The sequence below is a fragment of the Xiphophorus maculatus genome, unplaced genomic scaffold (assembly GCF_002775205.1).
Source record: "Xiphophorus maculatus strain JP 163 A unplaced genomic scaffold, X_maculatus-5.0-male Unplaced_Scaffold_BN000181F, whole genome shotgun sequence".
NCBI lineage: Eukaryota > Metazoa > Chordata > Actinopteri > Cyprinodontiformes > Poeciliidae > Xiphophorus > Xiphophorus maculatus.
The window spans coordinates 37,017-60,072 of NW_019369777.1; the positions used below are offsets into that span (position 1 = coordinate 37,017).

At 37.0% G+C, this 23,056-nt stretch overlaps 1 protein-coding gene across 1 annotated transcript; it reads left to right on the forward strand.

Annotated features, from left to right (window-relative positions):
* Positions 1-8,579: 8,579 nt before the first annotated feature.
* On the forward strand, positions 8,580-12,028 carry LOC111607909. The gene is made up of 12 exons (XM_023330086.1): positions 8,580-8,688; positions 8,821-8,924; positions 9,001-9,273; positions 9,477-9,570; positions 9,689-9,756; positions 9,852-10,076; positions 10,170-10,235; positions 10,308-10,439; positions 10,529-10,591; positions 10,678-10,740; positions 10,892-10,984; positions 11,975-12,028. The coding sequence occupies exons 1-12, from the start codon at positions 8,580-8,582 to the stop codon at positions 12,026-12,028; spliced, it is 1,344 nt and encodes a 447-aa protein (XP_023185854.1).
* The last annotated feature ends 11,028 nt before the right edge of the window (positions 12,029-23,056 follow it).

The following is a 23,056-nucleotide window of genomic DNA, read 5'->3' on the forward strand; positions in this document are numbered from 1 at the left end:
ATTCAATTTAAAAATAGGAAAACGAATTACAGACGGATTATCAGTATACACAGGAGAAATGTTGGCAATATTATTAGCTTTACAATGGGTGGAAGAAATAAAACTATTAAAAACAGTGATATGTTCAGATTCAAGCTCTGCACTATTAAGTTTAAAGAACACTCAATCAGATAGTAGGATGGACATTTTATTAGAAATATTTCATACATTATTTAGGATACAAAATATGGGTTTAATAGTTATATTTGTGTGGGTTCCAGCACATATTTGGGTTTAAGGAAATGAGAGAGCAGATAAAATGGCAAATAGGGCAATTGAAAATCCTATTAGTTTTACAGTTAAAACAAGTAAATCTGAGGGAAAGAGTATAGTTAAAGGAAAACTGATGGAAAAATGGCAAAAAAGGTGGGATGAAGAAAAAACAGGAAGATGGTTTTATAAAATTCAGAAAATAGTAGGAGAGAGAAGAAATGGAAGAAGAAATAGAAAGGAGGAAAGGGTGATAACAAGATTAAGATTTGGGCATACAGGACTTAATTATACACTTGTTTCACAGAATTTGATAATAATAGGTGTGTTTGTGAATTTGTGCATGATCTACAGGGTTATAGTATAAAGTTCAGTATAAAAATGGATCAATGTGTGTTTTTATATATATATATATATATATATATATATATATATATATATATATATATATATATATATATGATTTGTTTATTTAGTTTATTCATTATTGTTATTTTTAGGAGTATATATATATATATATATATATATATATATATATATATATATATATATATATATATATATATATATATATATATATATTTATATAAATAGATAGTCCGTGTCGAACCACACTCCATGCCGGTAAGTGGCGCTAATGCTGCTTAAAGTTTGTTGCCAACCGCCAATAAACTCAAGAAGAAGAAGAAGAAGACGGTCCGTCCCCGCTCCTTTCTGTTTCCTGCAGCGAGGTGCTTCTCAACGAAGTAGGTAATTTATGGTATTCTTTTCATAATAAGCTAAAGTTTTTATTGTCTTTCATCTTTATATTAGTCATTATCTATATATTTTGTGCTTTCTAGAACATGGCGAATGTATCACCGTTGAAACTGCCCAGGCTAAGCCACTCGGATGACAAGAGCATACAAAATGCCGCACAGCTCGCATGTGTAAGTATATTAGTTCGTAAGTAATTTTAAAAAGTATTGTGTTTGGAAATTTGTTTATCAAGTTGTTTAGTGTTAAATAGTTCAAATGACGGTCATTCTTTTTGGATATAAAAACATACCTTTTAAGTTTTCGGCTGGAGAATAGCACAACTCTCGCCTGAATTCGTTACACGTGATGTACATAAAATGGATGCGCAGGTACGGCCGCCATTATAGGAAAGGACAGTGCATAGCTGAGATAAATGTAAGATCGGGAACAAAGCTTGTGTTAGACCGGTGCGCAATTGGTGCGGGGGGGTGGCGCAGGGGGTTAGCACCCCCCACGTTTTGAGGCCTTAGCCCTCGACACGAACGTCGCGGGTTCGACTCCCGGTACCGACGAGACCACATGTTTTCCTCACCCTCCTTCCTCCTCCGGAGGAAAAAAAAAAAGGCCGGTGCTCAAATCACATAAGATGGAGAGGAGGAACACGTCTAGAAAGGTTGGTAAAATAAACCGTAGCTTCCCGGCCAATACTGGAGAATTTACTGATAATTATTAACAAACTATAAATCGTCGTGGTTTAGGGTAAGGAAGCAAAGAGCGGACTGGATTCGTGTGGTTAATATAAATGTGTTATATGTAAGACTGTTTTCATTTGAAGTGAATTAGTTAAATTCTTTATTCATATTGCATAAAGATATAATTACAATATTTCTGTTCAAGGCATTCATAAGTGCACAATTGCTGTTGAGCCATTACCTTCACATTAATATTACCTTTACACAATGAAAGTAATGTAAATATTGATATTTAATACATTATTTCAGTTTTGTTAGAGTTGTAATAAAAAGTTAAGCTAAAAAGAAGACATATCAATTGAGAAAGCAATATTAAAGTCATTAAATTTCTTTTAGATAACTAAAAAATATTTCTAAATAGTTTATGTTCTTTGAACATTCTTGAAACATTTTTGTAGATGATATTTACGTGACATGTTACATGACATTTGTGACATGCTTACTTTTTCACACATTACAGACTTAGCATGTGTTTTTCATGTGTGCCAAAGACATTACAATACAAATCCATCACTCTATTCCATTTAGAGTCATGGATTACTTTCCACATTAGTTGTTCAATAGGTTCTATTATGGTGTTTTTCAGTCAATTATTAGTTATCATTTTAAAATATGTTTAATAGCTAATTTTTTTTCTTACAGTACCATTGCACAGATGTGAATGCTTCTCGAGAAGAAGTAAGACAGAGCGTGCACGGGGCTTTCCAGTTAACCTTGGAAACATTAGAGAGAAGAGGCAGGCTACTCAGGGCGGCAGAGAACAAACTGAAGTTTGTTCAGAAGAAACTGGAGACGTCCAAAGAAAAATTGGCCATTGCTCAATGCAAAATTGAGCAATTAGAATGCTGTGCAGCCTTTTATGGCGATGGTAGGTATATTTAGTGTTAAATAGTTCAAATGCTTATCATGGTGATTATTGGTTTGATTACGGTTTTATATTTTGATCTTAATTAACATATGATATAATGGTAAATGAGGAGTTTTTTCTAGTGTATACAGAAAGTATTTTTTGGTTCTTGGATGGTTCATTGTTTTTGTTTTTACAAATGCATTTTCAATAAAAGGAAAGAGATTCATTTTGGATGAAAAAAATCTAAAAAACCTATATGAAACTAAAAATTGAGCTGCACAAAATAATGACATTCATTCACTTATTTACACGTGATGTACTTATTATATAAATGTTCGCCCCTCTCTAGTTAGCATCTAGTAGCTATCCCTTCATATTTCATCCTGGCAGAGATTTTCTTTCTATATGTTTCGGTGAGGCAGCTTATTTAGGCTTTACAGCTTTCTGTAGATTCTTTCTGCTATGCTCTTCTCTGGGGGGATTTTTCTTCCACAACTTGAGAGCCAATATTTTTAATTTCAAAGCAGGATTACAGGTCTTTTTTTTCTCAAAATGTGTAATTTTGTACTGAAACATTTGGTCTTGTGCTCTTGCAGAACTCTGCTCATCAATGAAACATTCTCTTTTTGTTTTTTGTACAAAGATGTAACTGTTGTAGTGGGTGCGTTTGTTTTCTTCTAGTGGGTGTGCCTGTGTGGCTACTGTCAATTGCCATAATTCAAGAGCACACATTTTCATGTTTGCTTGATATCCTCTCATCACTATTTAGTAACACAGTTAATCAGAAGATTGTTAGTAATCCGTAGCAACTGCTGGTGGTCATTTAACATGGAGCACAAAGCAGAAACTCTTCCTACATCTATTTACTGGTGCAGGTTGTTACAATTGAAAGTAGCCACATTCACCCATACACAAGCTTATGTGTGCTATAAGGAAACAAATTCACCTAGTACATACCCTGCGACAGACTTTTCCAGTGTATACTGTGCCTGTTGGTAATTTCCTGCTGCATATAGCAACCAGCGGCTTTCCTGATCCCAGCGGGATATAGGTGTAAGAGAATGAATGGATTAAATGAAGTCAATACATTTTATAGAGAATGTATCAGTATTTCTTAGTCTTTTTATTGTTCATAGTGTGGATTGTCCTGAGAAGTTATTTATTTTACTATATTCAGTTGAAATTTCTATATGTGTTCTGATATTGTTTTTTTTATGCTAAAATCTTTCAGAAAAAACTGATGCAGCCGTTCAAACGGAGGAGGAGGTGGATGCTCAGGAAATGACCTGGACGGCTGAAAATTAAAAGTTTTTTTTCTGTTAAGTTCAGAAGGTTTTTTCACATTTGTTATATTTATCACTTTTTGTAAAATTGTTATATTAAAGAAAATAGTTCTACTTTTGTGAATGGATTCATTTTAGATTTTTTTAACATGATAAAACAAGATTGTACCTTTAGGGTAACAGGTAGTTTAATATGGTGTTGAGTTAAAGTTTGATGGAAGAACCAAGTGTGCTATTAACAGACTACAGTAAGTTTGGTATAAATGTTGATGTCACACAACTCTTTTGTGGTTTTCACAGAACTTAGTTGGAAGGGAAGATCTTATTTATTTTTGTTGGACTTAATGCCAAAACCAGTTCTAGTAAGTACGTGCAGGAGACATCTGCAGCAGGGGTTAAATCAGAAGCTGTTCAAATAACTAATAAAATGAAGTGATCAGAATTAGTTTAGTAAAATATAAACTCTGCTTTTTGTACAACTAAATAGTCACATTAAAAACTTAGAAACGCTTTCTTTAGTTTCTTACAGCATAGTTAAAAATAGTTAGAGATGTTATCTTTACTGCTTTTTTTCAAATTCACAAATATATTGGGGTGTGTGACAGACTGTGAATCACAGGCATTAACTTATAATATTTTTTAGAACAATGCTTTATGAAGTTCAATACATTTACTTGTATTTGATACAACACATTCAGTTTTGAGGATGGTGTAACTTATTGCAGCAACTACTCAAAAATCTATCTCCCAATGAAGTAGAGATTAATTACACAGCTTTTCCATTTAAGATATCTTAAATTAATTACGTTCGATATATGTTAAGTTATGATAATAACAGATGCAGTGACATCATTTGAGATATCTTGAGAGTAAATTTCACTCGTAAAAATTTAATTTAACATGTCATAAATTATTGTTTTTAATACTCAAAAAGTACATTCACATATCTTAATTAACATTACGAAAAAGTCCAAATCTAGTTTTTTCTACAAAGTACATTTTTAGATAATTAGAATGTAATTACCCACAGTAATCCGAATTGATGTTAAAATGGCTTGCCATACCTTACATTCTGCAGGCAACTGTTTTGATAGCTCAATAGCAGCATATAGGGTCTTACACGTTATTCTTAATTTAGATATCTAAAAATGTAATTATAAGTCATTCTAGGTACGTTGGAGATATATCAAATAAAAATCTCGTTTTATTTAGTCAACATACATTTTTAGATATGTAGAATGCAATTACGAATAGTCAGACGAAGCAGAATATATGTTAAGTCGGCCTGCCATACATATTCATGTTTATGCTGTAAACGTTGACATTTTCCAAACAAATTATGAGAGAAATTACATTTCCCACAACAAATATTGAGATTACATCAATTTTTATATGGCAGTTATAAAATACAAGTGGGAAAGTAATCTAAATGCCTGCGTAACACAATAAAAGGAGGAATAAATTGTGTACATAACTAAAGTACAGTATTTTCCGCACTATAAAGCACACCTAAAAAGCTTCAATTTTCTCAAAAGCCGACAGTGCTCCATACAATCCGCTGTGTCTTATATATGGACCAATATTGAGCCACAACAGGTTTCGCAACTACGGTAAGCCGACTCAGACAGCTAGCTTTTGCAGCAGTTGGCGATTTAATTTTCCACCGTAGAAGAAGAGACAGGGAAAAGCAGACTTCGTTTTATCCGTAGAAGAAGAAACTGTTCGCTGCAAAGCTATTGGTTGGCGTGTTATTTTGAATCTCATTGGTTGGTTGACCTCTCTAAGTTTTGCAAGCTGAGATTTGAATTAGTCTTTTACAGACTTCGATTCAGTCGAGTTGTCCTCAGATATTTGATACAGTCTTCACCAGTTTCGAACAGGATTCTTTGTGATTGCTTTGAAGCGGTTTCCGTCAAGGTAAGCTTTTAAATAAAGATGTTATTAATGTCAGTTTGTTAAAATAGTGCGCTGTACTACTGCCATAATATAAAGTATTGCATGCGCTTTAGTAACATAATGTAACGTAAAGCTAGATATTCTAATATCCGCTACTTATGTAAATAAATATAAGCCTGGAGCCGTTGCAAATCGTCGGTTACATTGCTGTTTAGCTAAGTTGTTTACTCGTGAACATCTGTGTTGGCAGCACACTGCAGGCAGAGAGGCGGTCCGTTTCTAATTTTAATTAGGAGTTACGTGTTTTTTATATATATACATGGCTTTTTTTTTCCTCATTCTGAGTCGTTTCTGTACTTTAGAGGGATTCAGGGTATCTCTCCGTCCTCGTGCTCGGAGCAGCTCCTAGCTGCTGCTAGCACCTTCGTTAGTGCTCCGTTAGTGCAGGTTTGTATAGGTTTGTGTCGTTAAAACGTTTGTACTCGGTTCACCTAAAAAATAATTTTTCATATTTCAGAAACCAAAGCTGCACAAACGACAATTTTAATTTCACAAACTTGCACAAACGGAGCACTAACGAAGTAGCCCAGTATTTTTTATTTTTATTTTTTTAATTGCAAACAAAGAACATATGTGAACAACATAGTGACGTAATCGGCCAAAATTGTAACTTTTAATATTTCAAAAACGAAAGCTGCACAAACGACTGTTTTAACGGCACAAACCTGCACTAACGGAGCAGTAACCACTCAGACTATTTGCTGAATTTTTTGAAGTGGGTGGGGTGTCAGCTATGTTTTACGGCTGTTTGATTCTTACAAAATGTCTCAATTGGAGAGTATATAGTTGTGTTTAATGTTATTTTCCTCAATTAGAAAAAGGCACACCTAAAAGACAACAGCTGCTTATTCACTTATCATCACAGATTTCGTTTGAGCAGTTTTTTTTTCCACAGGTCATTGTATTCTGCGTCCTGATTGGCTAAACAATCTCCGCCCTTCTTCTCTACCTGTGTGCAAAAAACCTTACAGTATATAAATATATGTAATACAGGTTATAAATGTTTTTGCCCACAAGAAAAACAAGACCGACAACAACTATTGATAACCATGTTCTTCTCTCGAAAATACACACCTGCACCACAGACTTCAGCAGAAGCAACTTTCAGCATCTATGCACCACAAATTTGGAACAAACTTCCAGAAAACTGTAAAACAGCTGAAAAACTGAGTTCTTTTAACACTAGAATGGCTTGAGTTAGTCCACTTTGACGTATACCTATATCGGCTTCGATAGTCCAACTGGCCTGAAGGATTTTATCTAGCAGGTGCTTTTGTTCAGTAAATAGGGCCATTACCTTATCAGTACCCTGGTAATGGCCTCAACGCATCTCACAGTTGCACAATTTTTCCTTAGACTTCGACTTCGACTGACTTTGTTGTCATTTTCAACAGTATAAAATATGAATATAAATCTAAATATAAAATATAAAGTCCAGTTAAGAGTTCAGCAGTCTGATGGCAAGTAGGAAAAAGCTGTTTCGGAACCAGGTGGGCCTGCACCGGATGCTGCAGAACCTCTTTCCAGAGGGCAGCAGGGAGAACAGTCCATGGTGGGGGTGTGAGGGGTCACTGATGATGTTTCGGCCTCAGGACACGCATCCTGCATCGATGGTTGACCTGACACTTCGCCCTTTTGCCTGAGCTGGGTGTGGAAGGTTGTTGCCGAAGCAGTTTCTCCTTGTGTGCCTTCTTCTCACTCACATGAGAGTTACCGAACTCTTTTGCAAGCTCAACCAGGAAGTCCACCCGTCTCTCCTGCACCCCAATGCATGCCTGATAAAGCACATGTGCATTCAGTGCTGCCATATCAATCATGTTTGCCAGGTTTGCTGACCAGCTGTCACATAGTGATGGAACCTTGGTCACCCCCCGCAAGATTATGACTGAAATAAATGCCATTAGTTCTTGTGAACTAAATAGGTGAAGCAGTCACCTATTTATCCTCCACAGCACAAAAGGCTGCATGCAAATTTGCATGTGCAAAGTCTCCCAGATTTCTTTTGCTTACACTTTATGCATGATTTTTTTGAGGTGGATCAACACAATTAATTTGGTTAGTTTATTTCTAAACTGTCATGTTATACCCTCTTAGCTTTATTTCAAAGAGAAACATTACTAATTTCTTTTAGAAAAACCTTTGCATATTTTTTGAAACAGATTGTATGTTTTGCAAACTCTATGTACATTTGGCAAAATGACCTGGATAATGCAGCACAACATCATGGATCAGCTGCAAAAGGTCACATCTCTCCAAAAACACTTCATGTATGCTTCAAAACTAAACTGAAGAGCACTACCTACAGGAGACCTGATCTCCTGCAGGTATCATAGATACCCACCCCCAACATGGACTATTCACATTCCTACCTTCTGGCCTGACGGTCAACGACCACATTTACAATTGAAGAAGGGATGCTAATTTGAGCCATCAGAGTCGTCAGGGTGGACTCCGGCCTATTGGCCCTGCTGAGCCGATATGGGAAGGACTCGAAAACCGAGCCATCCCAGTGTTAAATCTCAACTAAAAACCCACCTGTTTAGAATTGTATTTGAAATTTAATCAATTACAAATTTATTGATGGAACTTAACTTAATGCTGTGTTTTGATTGTTGATTCTATATTGCATTTTGTTTCTGTTTTTCATTATGTAAAGCACTTTGAAATGCTTTACATATATAACTGTTTAATATTTATATTGTTGTAATTATCAATATTCATAATACTGAATTATTTCATGTCAAAATGTAGATGCCTCGAGGAAAGTCCCATCGTCGATCGGAAGCTGCAAAAAGGAGAGTAGAGGCAGTCCGGCTCGAACGAGTTGGGATACCCAAGGCCTCCAGCGACTTTGTACCAAGTCAGTGTTAAATTTAATTACATTTCTTTAAATTTTATGTCATATTTCTATGTCAAATGAAATATCCAGAGTACATAGTGCATATTTCTTTAAATAATTGGTATTTCTTTTTGGATTTTTGTTATTTATTAGAGCGTGGCACAGGCGTGCGGCACGCTGTGCGAAAATGGCCAGTTAGTGAAGTGACTAATCACTGTCACAAGCTGGTCATTCCAGAGGGATTGCCCAATAAGAAAGTAAGTAAAATTAGCAATGATTTCAAATAGAATATGTAGGCATAAATCTTATCTTGCTGTGTTTTTTCTATTTTAGTTTGTTCTTCTGATCGGTGCGTCCCACTTGCGCTCTTTTGTGGACGGCATTGTTGAGATGGCAAGCGGCTGCTTGCAGTTTGGATTTATTTCGACTCCTGGTGCTCAAGCTGCTGAGCTGCGTCTCGAGGTGTTGAACGCTGTCGTACCTCGAGAGCCTGACGCTGTCTGCATTATGGCTCCATCAAACAACCTTACGGCCAGTCGTCACCCAGAAGAAGCCGGACAGGAATTTGAGCGGTACCTATTGGCTGTCTGTTCTCGTTGGCCTAAGGTAATAATAATGGTTGATTTAAAGTGGTTCTTAATGCTGGTTCACAGAGTGCTGCCCTGCATGTTTTAGGTATTTGCCTTCAGAGACACATCTAAAGCATGCAGAGCAATGGTCACTGAAGACTGGGATGGAGAAACACATAAATATCAATTTCTTAATAGGTTCATGGGCAATATAAATGTCTAAATATGTTATTTTTGTAGGTTTTTTGTACCGGCTTCGTCCCCCACTTGACTGAGTCCAGAGAGAAGCAGAACTTGTTTGAGCAGGAATTCCACCGCAGGTCGGCAAAGCTAGGTAGGTATTAAAATCTTTCTCATTATGTTGTTGTTTGGTAAATGTATTGCATCTCTTTTTATGTTATCTTTTAGTTAATGTTTGAAAATTTCTTTTTATTTTATCATAACGTTTTCAGGGATTCGGTACTATCCCATTGCTGACAACTTTCCTCTGGGCCGTCGCGATATGTGGTGTCCTGATGGCGTGAGTAAATGTTAATTTTAAACACAGTAAGGAAAAATTGTGCATTTATATGAAATATTAATTTTATCTCTGATGATTACTGTTAATATGTGCAGATCCACTTGAGCGATGACCACGGGATGCACATCCTCAAGCAACTGATATGGATGTTTTCCTATCAGTTCCTGGAGTTGTCAGCACCAAAGCCACTGGTGCAGCGTCAGGCAACTCCTCCTTACAAACCGAGGTTTGTGCCCCGTGTCGTGGTTAAGGGAGAGGTACGTTCTCGTCCTTCTTCTCCTCTCCCTACCGAATGGACGCTCGTGAGATCCGGCAGGAAGGTATGAGTCTTTTATTTTTGCTTACAGTGGAAGAAAGATGTGTAACTATTGCTAGTCATCCTAAAAATCTTATATGTCATCTACCTTTTTCAGAGGAACCTCTCGGGAGAATCAGACTGTTTGCCTGATTCACCCAAGAAAAGAGTGGTTCATCACCAGGTGCGTACAGCTATGTGTAAGATAATTTTCAATGTCACTGGTATCTTAATAATTAATATTTTGGTCTTATAGCGGGACGACACTCCTGTGGCTATTTCGGAGTCTCTCATCCCATCCAATCCTGTCCGTTTCTCACCCGCTATCTTGGTGGCCATGGAAACAGTCTCTCCATCGGCCGTTCCCGATGTTCGCACAGGCACCGAGGTAATTAGCAGATTGCCGCAACTGTTAACAGTGTCATTATTTGCTTTTATATATAACATAAATCTGCAATGTTGTTTGCAATATTACAGACAAAGCCTGTGGAACATCCAAAAAAACCAGCTGTCTCAAAGTGTAGGCGTGTGAGACAGAAGGTTTGTAAAAGCATAACCTAATTAATCATTTTTAGTTCAGATGATTTTATTTTATTTAACTGTTCTTTTCTTAATTTCTCCTTTAGGCTTCAGCTGTATCTCATGCAACTCCTGTCAAAGGTGTGGAATTTGTGCCGGCTGATAACACTGTAAGTGTTTTGTACATTAAAGTTAAATGTGTAATTAATAATGAATGTTAAACAGTGTCAAGTGTTTTATTGAAAACATTTGACATTGGATCTTTGTTGATTTTGTGCAAAATCAGCTTCATGTTATGTTTTTTGTGTCATTTATTTGTAGGTCATGCCCAGGGTGTTTGTGTCTGATGCTCATCCTGCCTGTCCTCGCGTAGCGTCTGACTCTCCTCTTGTGGTGCCTGCCTGTCCTTTGGAGGTTGGCCAGGGGGTCTGTATAGTAATGTGTCCTGCAGTGTGTATTAATGAAAAATGTTTTCCGAGTGCTCTTTTCATTCTACAATTCTCATAACATAATTCAGATTTTCTCTTCCAAATTATTGCAATTGGCTTATGTAATAAATCTGTTGTGCATAAAAAAGCATCAATTTGCAGTCAGGAGAGATTGAAACTTTAAATGTAGATATTTTTCAAGGCCTACCTTCTGAAGCTGCTCCGCCTGAGACCCGACCCCAAATAAGCGGAAAAAGATGGATGGATGGATATATTCATTTTTCAGGGACATATTGTACTAACAGTAACAATTTAAAGTAACAATTAAGGCTCAAGCCATTAATTAGATTGCTGACAATGAATCAATTTCTGAAGTAATTAACTGATTTAGTAATAATTAACTGGACTATTTTTGGTCAAAAAGGCCATTTGCTGTAAAGTCAAAAGGTTTATAGGAGTGATTTAGGATAAATTGTATGAAAATCAGTATATTTTTTTTCATTTAACATAAAACAATTATTCTCTGTAAGTTTTGTAATATACTTTATAATAACTTTTTGGAAGAAAACTGGACTGTGACTTACTACAGCAGAGTAACTGAGGCCAATTTCAAGTTTTCTGTCACATTTTTAGGCAAACATTAGACTGCTAAAACCCATCCATATTATTGTGGAATTTCACTACAATAGTCTTAAATAATTTCTTATTTGGTTTACATATATATTGTATAAAACAGATTTGAATGAAACAGCACAATGTGGATATTTTCTGTTTTTTAATTTGATTGAAATAATTGTTAGTTGCAGTTATGCTAATGATAATACATTTAGGGAAAAGTCTTTACCAAATGAGGATGTAGAAATGCCATGTTTTTCATATTTTCCATATTTTCACTCTAGACGCCTAAGGGGGTGGCTGATTTCCAGCGCAGACAGACATCACTGAAAGGTCAGGCTGTTAACCCCGTTCCTTGCAGGTGTTCAACGGGACTGCCACCGTCTCTTGTTGCAGGGACATTTTTTGGTACTAATCACTCTAGCTCTGATACCATAATGTCATGTAGTGTTGTAGCAGCAATAAAACACCACATTTCTCCCGTCTGTACCTGGAAGACGTCAGATGTAGATGAAGTCGGTGTAGAAGGTCGGAAGTTGGCGGAATATGTTGCTCGAGAGAGACCAAACAGAGGTCCAAAGCCGGAGTTGTGCAAGCTGGTTGAAGATCTGACTATTTTTGGCCGAAAGTGGAAAGTAGTGATTGGTAACATCATGTTTGGGACATTTGGTTTTGAGCAGGACGGGGAACTGTATGAAATATTAAAGAAGTACTTGTTGATAAATGGAATGTGTATGTTTAGTCTTCATGGTGCAACTTGCTTGGTAATCCAGCATGGACTCTACTTTGTCGTCGTGGACTTTGGAACACGGAATTCACAGGGGTTGGCATCTCAGTCCGGTACGTCGGTAGTCGTGTTTAACACGTGTTTAAATGATTTAATGATTCACCTTCTTAACCTCAGGGAATCATTAAATGCGATCGAGTACGGAATCTCTGCTATTTCTGTACAAGAGATGTACAGTAATGTGGAGACATGTGCAGCAGTTTATGCTGACAGACAGGCTACAGATGCATGCCATAGTGCAAGTAGCCATGTCGCATCACTCAGTGGATCGTTTCATCAGGGTGATGTTCAGTTTAAATATGCCGGGGTTCAGTGTACAGCCATAAGTGCTGTTGCTTTAACAAAGCACACACTGGACAGCGTTTTTTCGTGGAATGCTGACATATTGGATGATGTAGTTGTTTTGGGTGATCAGCTATATACATTTTTGCGTGACAACAATTTAATCAGTGGTGGAAGTCAGCTTCTCTGTGTTCCAGACTTGCCTAAAAAGATGCATGTTGATGGGCAAAGTTTTGAGTATGCTTATGGGGACTATGTTGCTGGAGCTATTGATACACTGGATCCAGAGCTTCTTGAATCAGGTGTGCACACTAGTCTTTGGGATGGACTCAGTAAGATGTGTGCAAAATATGAAACCAGCTTTATTACAATAAGTGGCAGTACTTGTGCCCTTATTAGTTCTAATGGACGTTATGCTGTTGTGGACTCTCATGCACGTAACACCGACGGCATGGTACATTCAAATGGAAAGAGTGTTGTCCTTTACTTCAACACTCTTGATGATGTTTTTGTTTACATTCAAAGGTTTTCTTGTCAACTGAATGTCACTCCCAAATTATTTGAGATCAGTGGAGTTGATATTGTTCAGACGGGCTCAAGTAAAATTGCATCTGAACATGCAGCTGCTGTTCCAGGGAGCAGTGCTGTTTTTGATCACACCTTTACAAGTGTTGATATGCAGGACGATTCTTGTGGAGAACATTCATCCCAACTTGACATGTCAGACATGGATGGTGTCTATGATGATGATGTAGTTGTTACTGGTGTCCAAAGTAATGTATTGTATTTTAACCCTGTCTCTGAAGAGATTGCGCGGTCACTGTGTGGAAAGTTGAATGTGGAGTATCAACGGGCAAATTCTGTATCTTGTGTGGTCGGGGAACTGGGTGTGCCATGTCTGACGGAAAAAATTGTTGGAGATGGAAACTGCTTTTTCAGAGCACTTAGTCAAGCCATCAGTGGCACCCAGAAAAATCATCGCAAAATTAGGCTTGCTGTTGTTAAACAGTTACAAAGGAATTCTCACACATATGATAGTATTTTAAGAAGTGAGTATTCCTCCATATCACAATATATTGCTGTTTCAAGGATGCAATATGTTGGCAGTTGGGCAACTGAAGTAGAAATTAAGGCTTCAGCTGATTATTTTGGTGTTAACATTTTCACATTTTGTGACGATAAATGGCTTGAATACAGTTCTTTGAGTAGTGTGTCCAATCATGCTCTATATTTGCAAAATATTAGCGGTAATCATTATGAGACGGTTACTTGTGTGAAGCAGCCTCGGTCACAAACATGTTATGGTTATTGCATGAATAGTGATCTTTCTGGGGAATATAAAACTCGGCAAGTTACAGCAGAACAAAATATTGCGCGTATAAAGACAGTAAAAACAGAGACTTCCATTGAAGACGAGTGCGTGGGCATTTTACAAGATAACCAAAATACTTCCCTATTTACTCCCATCTCTGAAGTTACTGCTAAAACTCTGTGTAACAATTTAAAAATAGATTTTGAAGAACATCATTTTCAAAAAGTAATATTGCGTGGGCCTTTGGGACATGTGTGTAAGACTAAAAATATTATAAATGATGGTAACAGTTTTTTCCGAGCTGTAGCCTATGCACTTAGTGCTTCTGAGAAAAATCACCGTAAAATTAGACTCGCTGTTATTTCACACATGACCAAAAATACAGAAGAATGCAAAAAATATTTGGCAAAAAATTTTGCTTCTGTGACAGAATATGTTAACCAGTCACAGATGAAGTACATTGGTCATTGTGCTACGGAAATTGAGTTTAAATCTACCGCCAATATGTTAGGACTGGATATATATGTATTTAACGGCACACAGTGGACCAAATATAATTCAAATAGTAGTCATTTGACCAATGAAGCAATATATTTGCAGAACTGTGATGAGCATTTTGACGTTGTTATTTGTGCAAAGCAAGGTGATAAAGACTTTTGCTTTGGACTTTGTGAAGAAAATGTTTCGTTAAAGAAACGACACATTCGTACAAGATCTCCACAAGTTCCGAAAAATGAGAGGCAAGCTGTTTTAAGCGGTAAAGCAAATGACAGTTTTTCTACGTATTTAAGACAAAAAAAGAATCAGAGATATACCACTAAATATAGAACTAAAATGGTATATAGGCAGAAAATTAAATTGAATAAAACAAATACATATAAGAAAAATTTGCTATACAAGGAACAGAAAAAGAAATGGATTAGAAATAAATATCGTCAAGATCAGACTTACCAGAAAAAGCTTAGGCAAGTCAGCATTAGCAAATATAAGGAGGACAAATGTCATCGTGAAAAAGTTAAGCAAATCAGCATAGCAAAATATAATACAGACCAAAGTCACCGTGAAAAAGTTAAGCTAATCAGCATAGCAAAATATAATACAGACCAAAGTCACCGCGAAAAAGTTAAGCAAATCAGCATAGCAAAATATAAGGAAAACAAAAGTCACCGTGAAAAAGTTAAACACTTTAGTAGAAAGCAATACCTTAATCCACAACATAAGATTCACATAATATCGAATGTAAAGCTAAAAAGACAGGAGATTAAAATGAAGTCAAAAGAGTTTGATTTTGTTGTCGCGCAATTTTTCGACAAAGTAAAAGAGGGGCCCAATTTTGTGTGTTGCGTGTGCTTTCGGTTGTTATTCAAACATCAGGTGTTAAATTGTCACAAAGATTCCTACAGGAAAACTAAAGAAATGTCTTTAATCACAGACAAATGTATAAGTGATGATTATGTGCATATATGTAACAATGGTTGCATTTCACCATGCAATCTCAAAACCTGTCGAAATAAGTTGTATATCTGTTACTGTTGTCATCACAAAATTAGCAAAGGTCAAATGCCCCCAGAAAGCTCATGCAATAATTTGACTGTTGATGACATCCCCCCTCAGTTGGCATGCTTGAATACTTTGGAGCAACATTTAATAGCTTTACATATACCGTTTATGAAAATGTTGGCTTTGCCCAAAGGTGGACAAAATGGAGTGCATGGTCCCGTTACTTGCGTCCCTGCAAATGTTGCTGAAACCTGCAGTATGCTACCGCGTAGTAATATGGAAGGGTTTTTGTTACCTGTTAAGTTAAAGCGTAAATTGACATACAAAGGTCATTATGATTATCAGTATGTTGACTCAATGCATGTCCAGGAAGCTCTTTGGTACTTGAAACATTGTAACTTTCATTATAAAAATGTAGAGTTCAATGAATCTTGGATCAATGAGTTTTGTCAGGAAGATAATAATTCTGTTTTAAACAATACTAGTGTTAATGAAGAAAATGAGGACATCTCCATAGGTGAAAATGATGATGACCTTTTACATGACAGACAGCAACACTGCATGTTCCAGGACACTTGTCTTATGCCGGTAGATATAGGACAAGAAGCGTTGGATCTTTATGTTGACAATGTGTTGAATGTTGCACCGGGGGAAAATAATAACCCTATAAAACTGCTTTCTGATTGTACTAACGAAGCAAAATGTTTCCCTGTATTGTTCCCATCGGGTTTTAACACATACCATGAAAAGCGGCAGTATCGTTTGACTTTGAGTCGTTATTTTAATAACAGACTTCTTCATGCTGATGGTAGATTTGCACGTAATGTGGAATATATTTTCTTTGCACAGTACATGTCAGAACTGGAGCAGGTTCTCTCTAAAGTTTCAATAGCTTTACGTAAAGGTACAAGTCGTACACCTCAAAATATGAGTGAGGTTTTAAGGGATGAACAGTCCATAAATAAGTTGTTGGACTTTGATGATGGCTATCGTTTCTTGAAACCTATTCGAGGCACACCAGCTTTCTGGCAGACGGCTCAACGCGACTTGCTAGCTTGTGTTAGAATGTTGGGGAAACCCACATGGTTTGCCTCGTTTTCGTCTGCAGATATGAGATGGACTAATCTGCTATATAGCATCTTAAAGCAGGAAGGACGAACGCAGACTTTGGAGCAGTTGCAATGGGCAGAGAAGTGTGAATTGTTGCGTCGAAACCCTGTTACTGCTGCTAGAATGTTTGATTTTAGATGGCATGTTTTTGTAAGAGAAGTCCTCATGTCTCCTGCTAATCCAATTGGAAAAATTGAAGACTACTATTATCGTGTAGAATTTCAGCAGCGTGGCTCTCCTCATTGCCATTGCCTTTTTTGGATTTCTGGTGCTCCAATTTTGGACAAGAACACAGATGAAGAGGTCATTGCATTTATTGATAAGTATGTCACATGTGAAATTCCATCCGAAGAAGATGCGTTGTCTGAAGTAGTTACATCTGTACAACAGCATTCAAAACGACATTCAAAAACTTGTAAAAAGAAAAAAACTGTGTGTCGTTTTAATTTCCCCCGGCCTGTATCGTGTCGCACGTTTATATGTCGTGGTGAAAAATATCAAGATCCTGTCAAGACTTGTACATGCAATTTGGATAAAACTGATGGTAGTGCAGATTGTGAATGTCTTGATAAGAATAAGACGCGTCCGGAACAAATGGACAGCGATGTAGCAAGCAATATTTTAACAAAGATAAAGAATGCCATTTCAGATGACAACTGTCCATATAATACTGTGGAAGAAATGTTTGAAGGCTTGTGCATGAATCAAGGTGTATTTGAAACGGCATATAAACGATTTAGTAGGAATACACATGTGGTGTTGAAAAGGCAAATTAATGAAATCTGGATTAATCAATATAGTAGACCGCTGTTAAAAGCTTGGGATGCAAATATTGATATCCAGTATTGTGTTGATGCATATGCATGTTGTGTTTATATTGTATCTTATATGTCAAAAAGTGAACGTGAAATTGGTCTTCTTCTAGGAAATGCACAAAGAGAAGCAGCAAAAGAAGGTAATGTTAGTGCTAAAGAGGCTTTAAAGAGACTTGGTAGTGTGTATTTGCATAATCGTGATGTTTGTGCTCAGGAAGCAGTGTATAGACTCACCAACATGCATTTAAAGGAGTGTTCTCGGAAAGTTGTTTTTATTCCAACTGGGGATAATATTGTGAAAATGAGTTTACCCATTTCTGTTTTGAAACAAAAAGCTACATCACAGGATCTTACCCCAGAAGACATGTGGATGACTGGTATAGTTGACCGCTATAAGAACAGGCCGAATGATGATGTGTTTCCTGATATGTGCCTGGCTAAGTTTGCTTCAGAGTATCGCGTTTTGCCCAAAAATGAGAAGTGTAGAAATCCAGTAAAACTGAATAAGAATTTTGGATTTGTTGTGAAAAGAACTCGGACAAAACCAGCAGTTGTTCGTTATGCGCGTTTCTCTGAAACAAAAGAGCCAGAAAGGTTTTATCAAAGCATAATGCAGCTATTTCTGCCTTATCGCTTTGATAGTGAACTGAAACCTGCACATTGTGAAACCTTTGGTGACTTTTATCAAACTGGTGTGATTAGTTTTGTTGATGGAACAAGGCATTCAGTAAAGTTTGTTGTAGATTTAAATAGGAGTGAATTTGAGGTGGAATCTGATCATTTTGAGGCTGTGGACAATGTTACCGGTGATGTAATGCTGGAAGATGCATGGGCTGAATTGTGTCCTGAGGTTGAATTGGAACGCTTGGAGTGTGTGGAATTACAACGAGAAAGACAAATAGAAAACAGTGACCCGGAACAAATCCCTGATTTAAGTTTGCAGTGTAAAGAATTTTCAGTATTTGAGAAAAGAAAAGTTACTAGAACTGAAGGCCTTGCATTAATTAGATCTTTGAATGAAAAACAGTTCTCTGTTTTTTATCAAATCAGGCAGTGGTGTCTAGCCAAAGTTAATGGAAAAAATCCTGAACCACTGCATATTTTTATTACAGGTGGTGCTGGCACAGGAAAAAGTCATTTAATAAAGGCAATTGAATATGAATCCAAACGGTTATTGTCCACTGTGTGTCAGTCTCCTGACAACACATGCGTGTTACTGACAGCTCCCACCGGCATTGCCGCATACAATTTAGAAGCAACAACAATCCACACCACATTTTCTATTGGAAAGGATGTACGCCTACCGTATACTCCTTTGAGTGAAGAGAAATTAAATTCGTTGCGTGTCAAATATTGTGATCTCCAGCTTCTTATTATAGATGAAATATCGATGGTTGATCACAATCTCTTATCGTATGTTCATGGTCGATTGCGTCAGATAAAACAAACCGTAAAATCATATGGAAATATTAGTATAATTGTAGTCGGTGACATGTACCAGCTTCCACCTGTGAAAGGTAAACCACTTTATTCTGATGGTGTTGCCACAAATATATGGTCAGATTTATTTAAAATTGTAGAGTTAACTGAAATAGTTAGACAAAAAGATGCTGTGTTTTCTCAACTGCTAAACAGGATGAGAACTCACTCCAAAGGCACACCAATATTGGCTGATGATTTACAGATTTTAAAACGTTGTGAAACAGGTGAGGTTAGCTCAGCCTTGCACATATTCGCAACCAATAAACAAGTAAATGAGCACAATATTCACCGATTATATGAGACTTGTCCTGAATTTGTTAGCATTGGGGCACAGGACTATGTCAATGATAAAAAAACAGGAAAGTTGAGGTTGTTGGAAGGAAATCATGCGAAAGCCTCAAATACTTGCTTATCGGAAGTGCTGTTATTGGGTAAAGGAGCGCGTGTTATGTTGTGTAAAAATGTGGACGTTGGCGACGGTTTGGTTAATGGTGTTTGTGGTACTGTTACACAAATATTAATACCAGAAAAGGACAAGTTTCCTAACGTGGTATATGTTAAATTTGATAATGAACGTGTAGGCATGCAGAAGAGGAAGAGCTGCCACTATGCATCATCAGATTTGGCTGGATCCACACCCATTGGACCTGAGGAGGAGAGAGCCACTGTTAAAGGTGGCATGCGGCGACAATTTCCACTCAGGTTGGCATGGGCATGTACAGTACACAAAGTTCAAGGACTAACTGTTGACGAAGCTGTTGTTTCTTTTAGTAAAATATTTGCACCGGGACAAGCTTATGTTGCGATAAGTCGTGTAAGAAGTGTTTTAGGATTGACGATTCAAGATTTTAATGAAAAAAAGATATTTTGTAAGGACGACATTTTGGTTTCTCTTCAGAGTATGACACCTCTTTTAAGTGGACCAATTCAATTGGATCGATTTAACACATCTGTTTTTACTGTATTCCTAATGAACGTGCAAAGTTTGAATCGGCATGTAAAAGATTTGGCTTGTTATACAGAACATTGGAAACCAAAATGCATAGCCATAACAGAAACATGGGTGTCTTCAACCCACACGGATACAGTAAAGATAGATGGTTACAGCTTCACTAACCGTCCACGATGTTTGTCATATACTAGCAGGCATCCAGAACTGATTGCGTTGCAAGACCAACAACATGGTGGTGTTGGCATCTATTGTACAGACGATGTAGAATTTGAAATCCTACAGCAACCAGAGCTGAATTTGGAGTGTTTAGTGTATCGGTTTTGTAGTTTTAACATGGTGCTTGGGGTAATTTACCGACCGCCACTATACCCTCTGTCACTATTTAAAAATAATTTAGGTCAATTACTTGATTGGCTTGAGAAACAAAGTGACACCATTGCACTGTTTGGAGATTTTAATGACGATATTTTGAAGTCATCAATTATCACAAAATTTGTTTGTGATAAAGGATACCTCCAAATGGTTGTAGAAGCAACCACTGAAAAAGATACTTTGATAGATCATGTTTATGTTAAATCAAAGACATATAAAGTGGAGGCAGTAGTTGTGCCTACATATTTTAGTGATCATGAGGGTATAATGTGTGGTTTTAGCTTGTAATCATTTTAGTAATCATGAGGGTGTAATGTGTGGTTTTACCTTGTAATCATTTTAGTAATCATGAGGGTGTAATGTGTGGTTTTAAGCTGTTGCAATCATGTCACATTATGAACATTAAAAAAAGGTTTTGCTTTCTTCATCAAAATTAATTGAAATATTTAAGACATGAAATTTTTTTTAAATAAAATATGAATAAAATCACTTTATAGTGTAAACATTAGTATTCCAATTTAATCAAAAGTATCTTAGTAGCTGTTATTGCAGCTTTATGTAAAAAGTTAACAAAACCTTTTTAGTTGTTTAAAGTTCATTGATATTTAGTCATGTATTTAGGGGTTTCGTTTCTTGCATTAAGACAGCTTTTATGAAAGTTTGATAGTTAAATTGGTGGACACACACCCAAAAGTAGTAATGCAAAAGTAACACTTTAGCAATTGGAATATTATTTATTTGTATTCATATTATCTAGTTTCCCTTTGGGATCAATAAAGTATTTTGAATTTGAATAATGATTAAAATGTATGTTGTTAAATCTTTGAAGCTGTTCTTAATGCAGGTTTTGCTTTACCTAGTCGCATAGCACAAAAAAAGCAAAGGCAGTCGTTTTGGAACTCCACATGTTGGACAAGGTTCAAGTCCTTGGACTGCCCTATTGATTGTGCTGGCAATTGAAGGTAAAAGCTTAAAAGCATTAAACCTCGTGTAGAGGGAAAATTTTAAGGTTACTATGATTATGAACAGAATTTATGCATAGCAGTATTATGATTCTTGTGTGATGCATGAGCTCATAAAAAAGGCTTGTTACGGCCCTGGGACTTAAGGGCTAGGTTGCTGGTGTTGCTCTTCTTTCTCTTTGTGCTCCTCTTCTTTGCAGGTGTTGCTGAGCCATTGATTTGGAGCGCAGAGTATTTGAACCTGGCTATCTCCACCTTCTGGGTCGCCTTCAGTATCCACTCTGCCTTCTTGATGCTTGTGGGATTTTGTTGCCAGGCCTCAGCTCCTGAACTTTTGCACATTTGAGTTTGTCTTTGTTTTGGCACTTCAACAATTCCATATGCACTAATACAACACATCCAAGCATTAGCATTACATCACTGATACTGGCATCCACATTCCATTGTTGTTTTTGTTAATAAATATTCCTTTTTATACACTTTTACCACTGCATGGTCTCCTGTTTTCTTATGACTTTTAGCCAGTCGTAACAGACTGAAAGTGCTGTGAAATTGCATTTATATTTCTCACTGAAATTTAGTAGTTTTAACATGAATTGATAGCAAAAAACATTAGAGCAAGATTTTTATTTAAAATCATACAAAGTTGCAATGTAGAGTCCAATTCTGGATTTATTCTGTCATGTTTAACTTGCTATGAACATTATTATAGTGTCCAATTCTGGATTTATTCTGTCATGTTTAACTTGCTATGAACATTATTATTATTATTAGTGATTTTTACCTTGATTAGGTCAAGAGAGCCATAAACTGAGCTTTCCAAGGAAAAAAAAGACACTTCCTGTTCTGAGGGGGCGGGGCTTAGATTACGTCATAATATGATGACATAGGGTCGTCAGGGTCCCGCCAGGGTCACTCGTGCAAAGTTTGGTGCAGAAGCTATCGACCGTTCACAGTAGAATTACAAATTTTTAATTTTTTCCTACATTACAAAATTGAACTCTGTCTTTCCGTAGGGCAATGCTGCCCTCTGGTGTCGAATTACTGAAATAATGAAACTATTTCAGTAATTTCAGTAATTCGACATCAGAGGGCAGCATTGCATTACGGAATGATAAAGGATCCCCTTTGTAATTACATATTACACAGTCGATCACAGGGGAACTTTGAGCCCTGCTAACCCCGCTTCAACATGCTCCAAAACTCACCATATTGATAACTTTAAATCAGACATGCCTTATGATCAGACTGACCGAGTTTGAAGCCGATCAATCGAAATCCCTAGGAGGAGTTCGATCAAATACGAAGGCTCTAAATGTCAAATCGAGGTCAAATGAACTTCAATCTAAAATGGCCCGACTTCCTGTTGGGTTTAGAGCATGGCTCCAAGAGACTTTTTTGTACGTCCTGACAAGATACACATGTGTACCAAGTTTCGTAATTCTAGGATAAAGCATGGCTTGGGGCTGATTTTTTTAAAATATTCCAGGGGGAGATGTAGAGAAATTAGGCCACGCCCACCAAATTTCGCTATGGATTACTGTTCGGGGATGGATAAGGATCCATCCTAGTGAGTTTGGAGCAGCTCACCCCGAAACTGTGGAATTCAGAGCCAAACGAAATTCGATGGCGTTCGCAACGCCGCCACGCCCACTGCTTCATCGCAGCCGGTCGGGGTTGGAATCCACAACACACCAACATGTCTTCGTCTCTGGACACAGTTTCATGTTGATTAGGTCAAAGGGCTAAGATAACGACCGTTCACAGTAAAACATTACACTTCCTGTTCTCAGGGGGCGTGGCCTACGTAAAAAAATATTTCACCACAGGGTATTTTAGGTAACCCCATAACGATCAATCCCAGAAAGT

Coding starts and splice junctions, on each gene's coding strand:
- LOC111607909 (XM_023330086.1), top strand. CDS start 8,580: ATGCCTCGAGGAAAGTCCCATCGTCGATCGGAAGCTGCAAAAAGGAGA. Junction 9,274..9,476: donor TCTGTTCTCGTTGGCCTAAG/GTAATAATAATG, acceptor TTATTTTTGTAG/GTTTTTTGTACCGGCTTCGT. Junction 10,077..10,169: donor TCGTGAGATCCGGCAGGAAG/GTATGAGTCTTT, acceptor TACCTTTTTCAG/AGGAACCTCTCGGGAGAATC.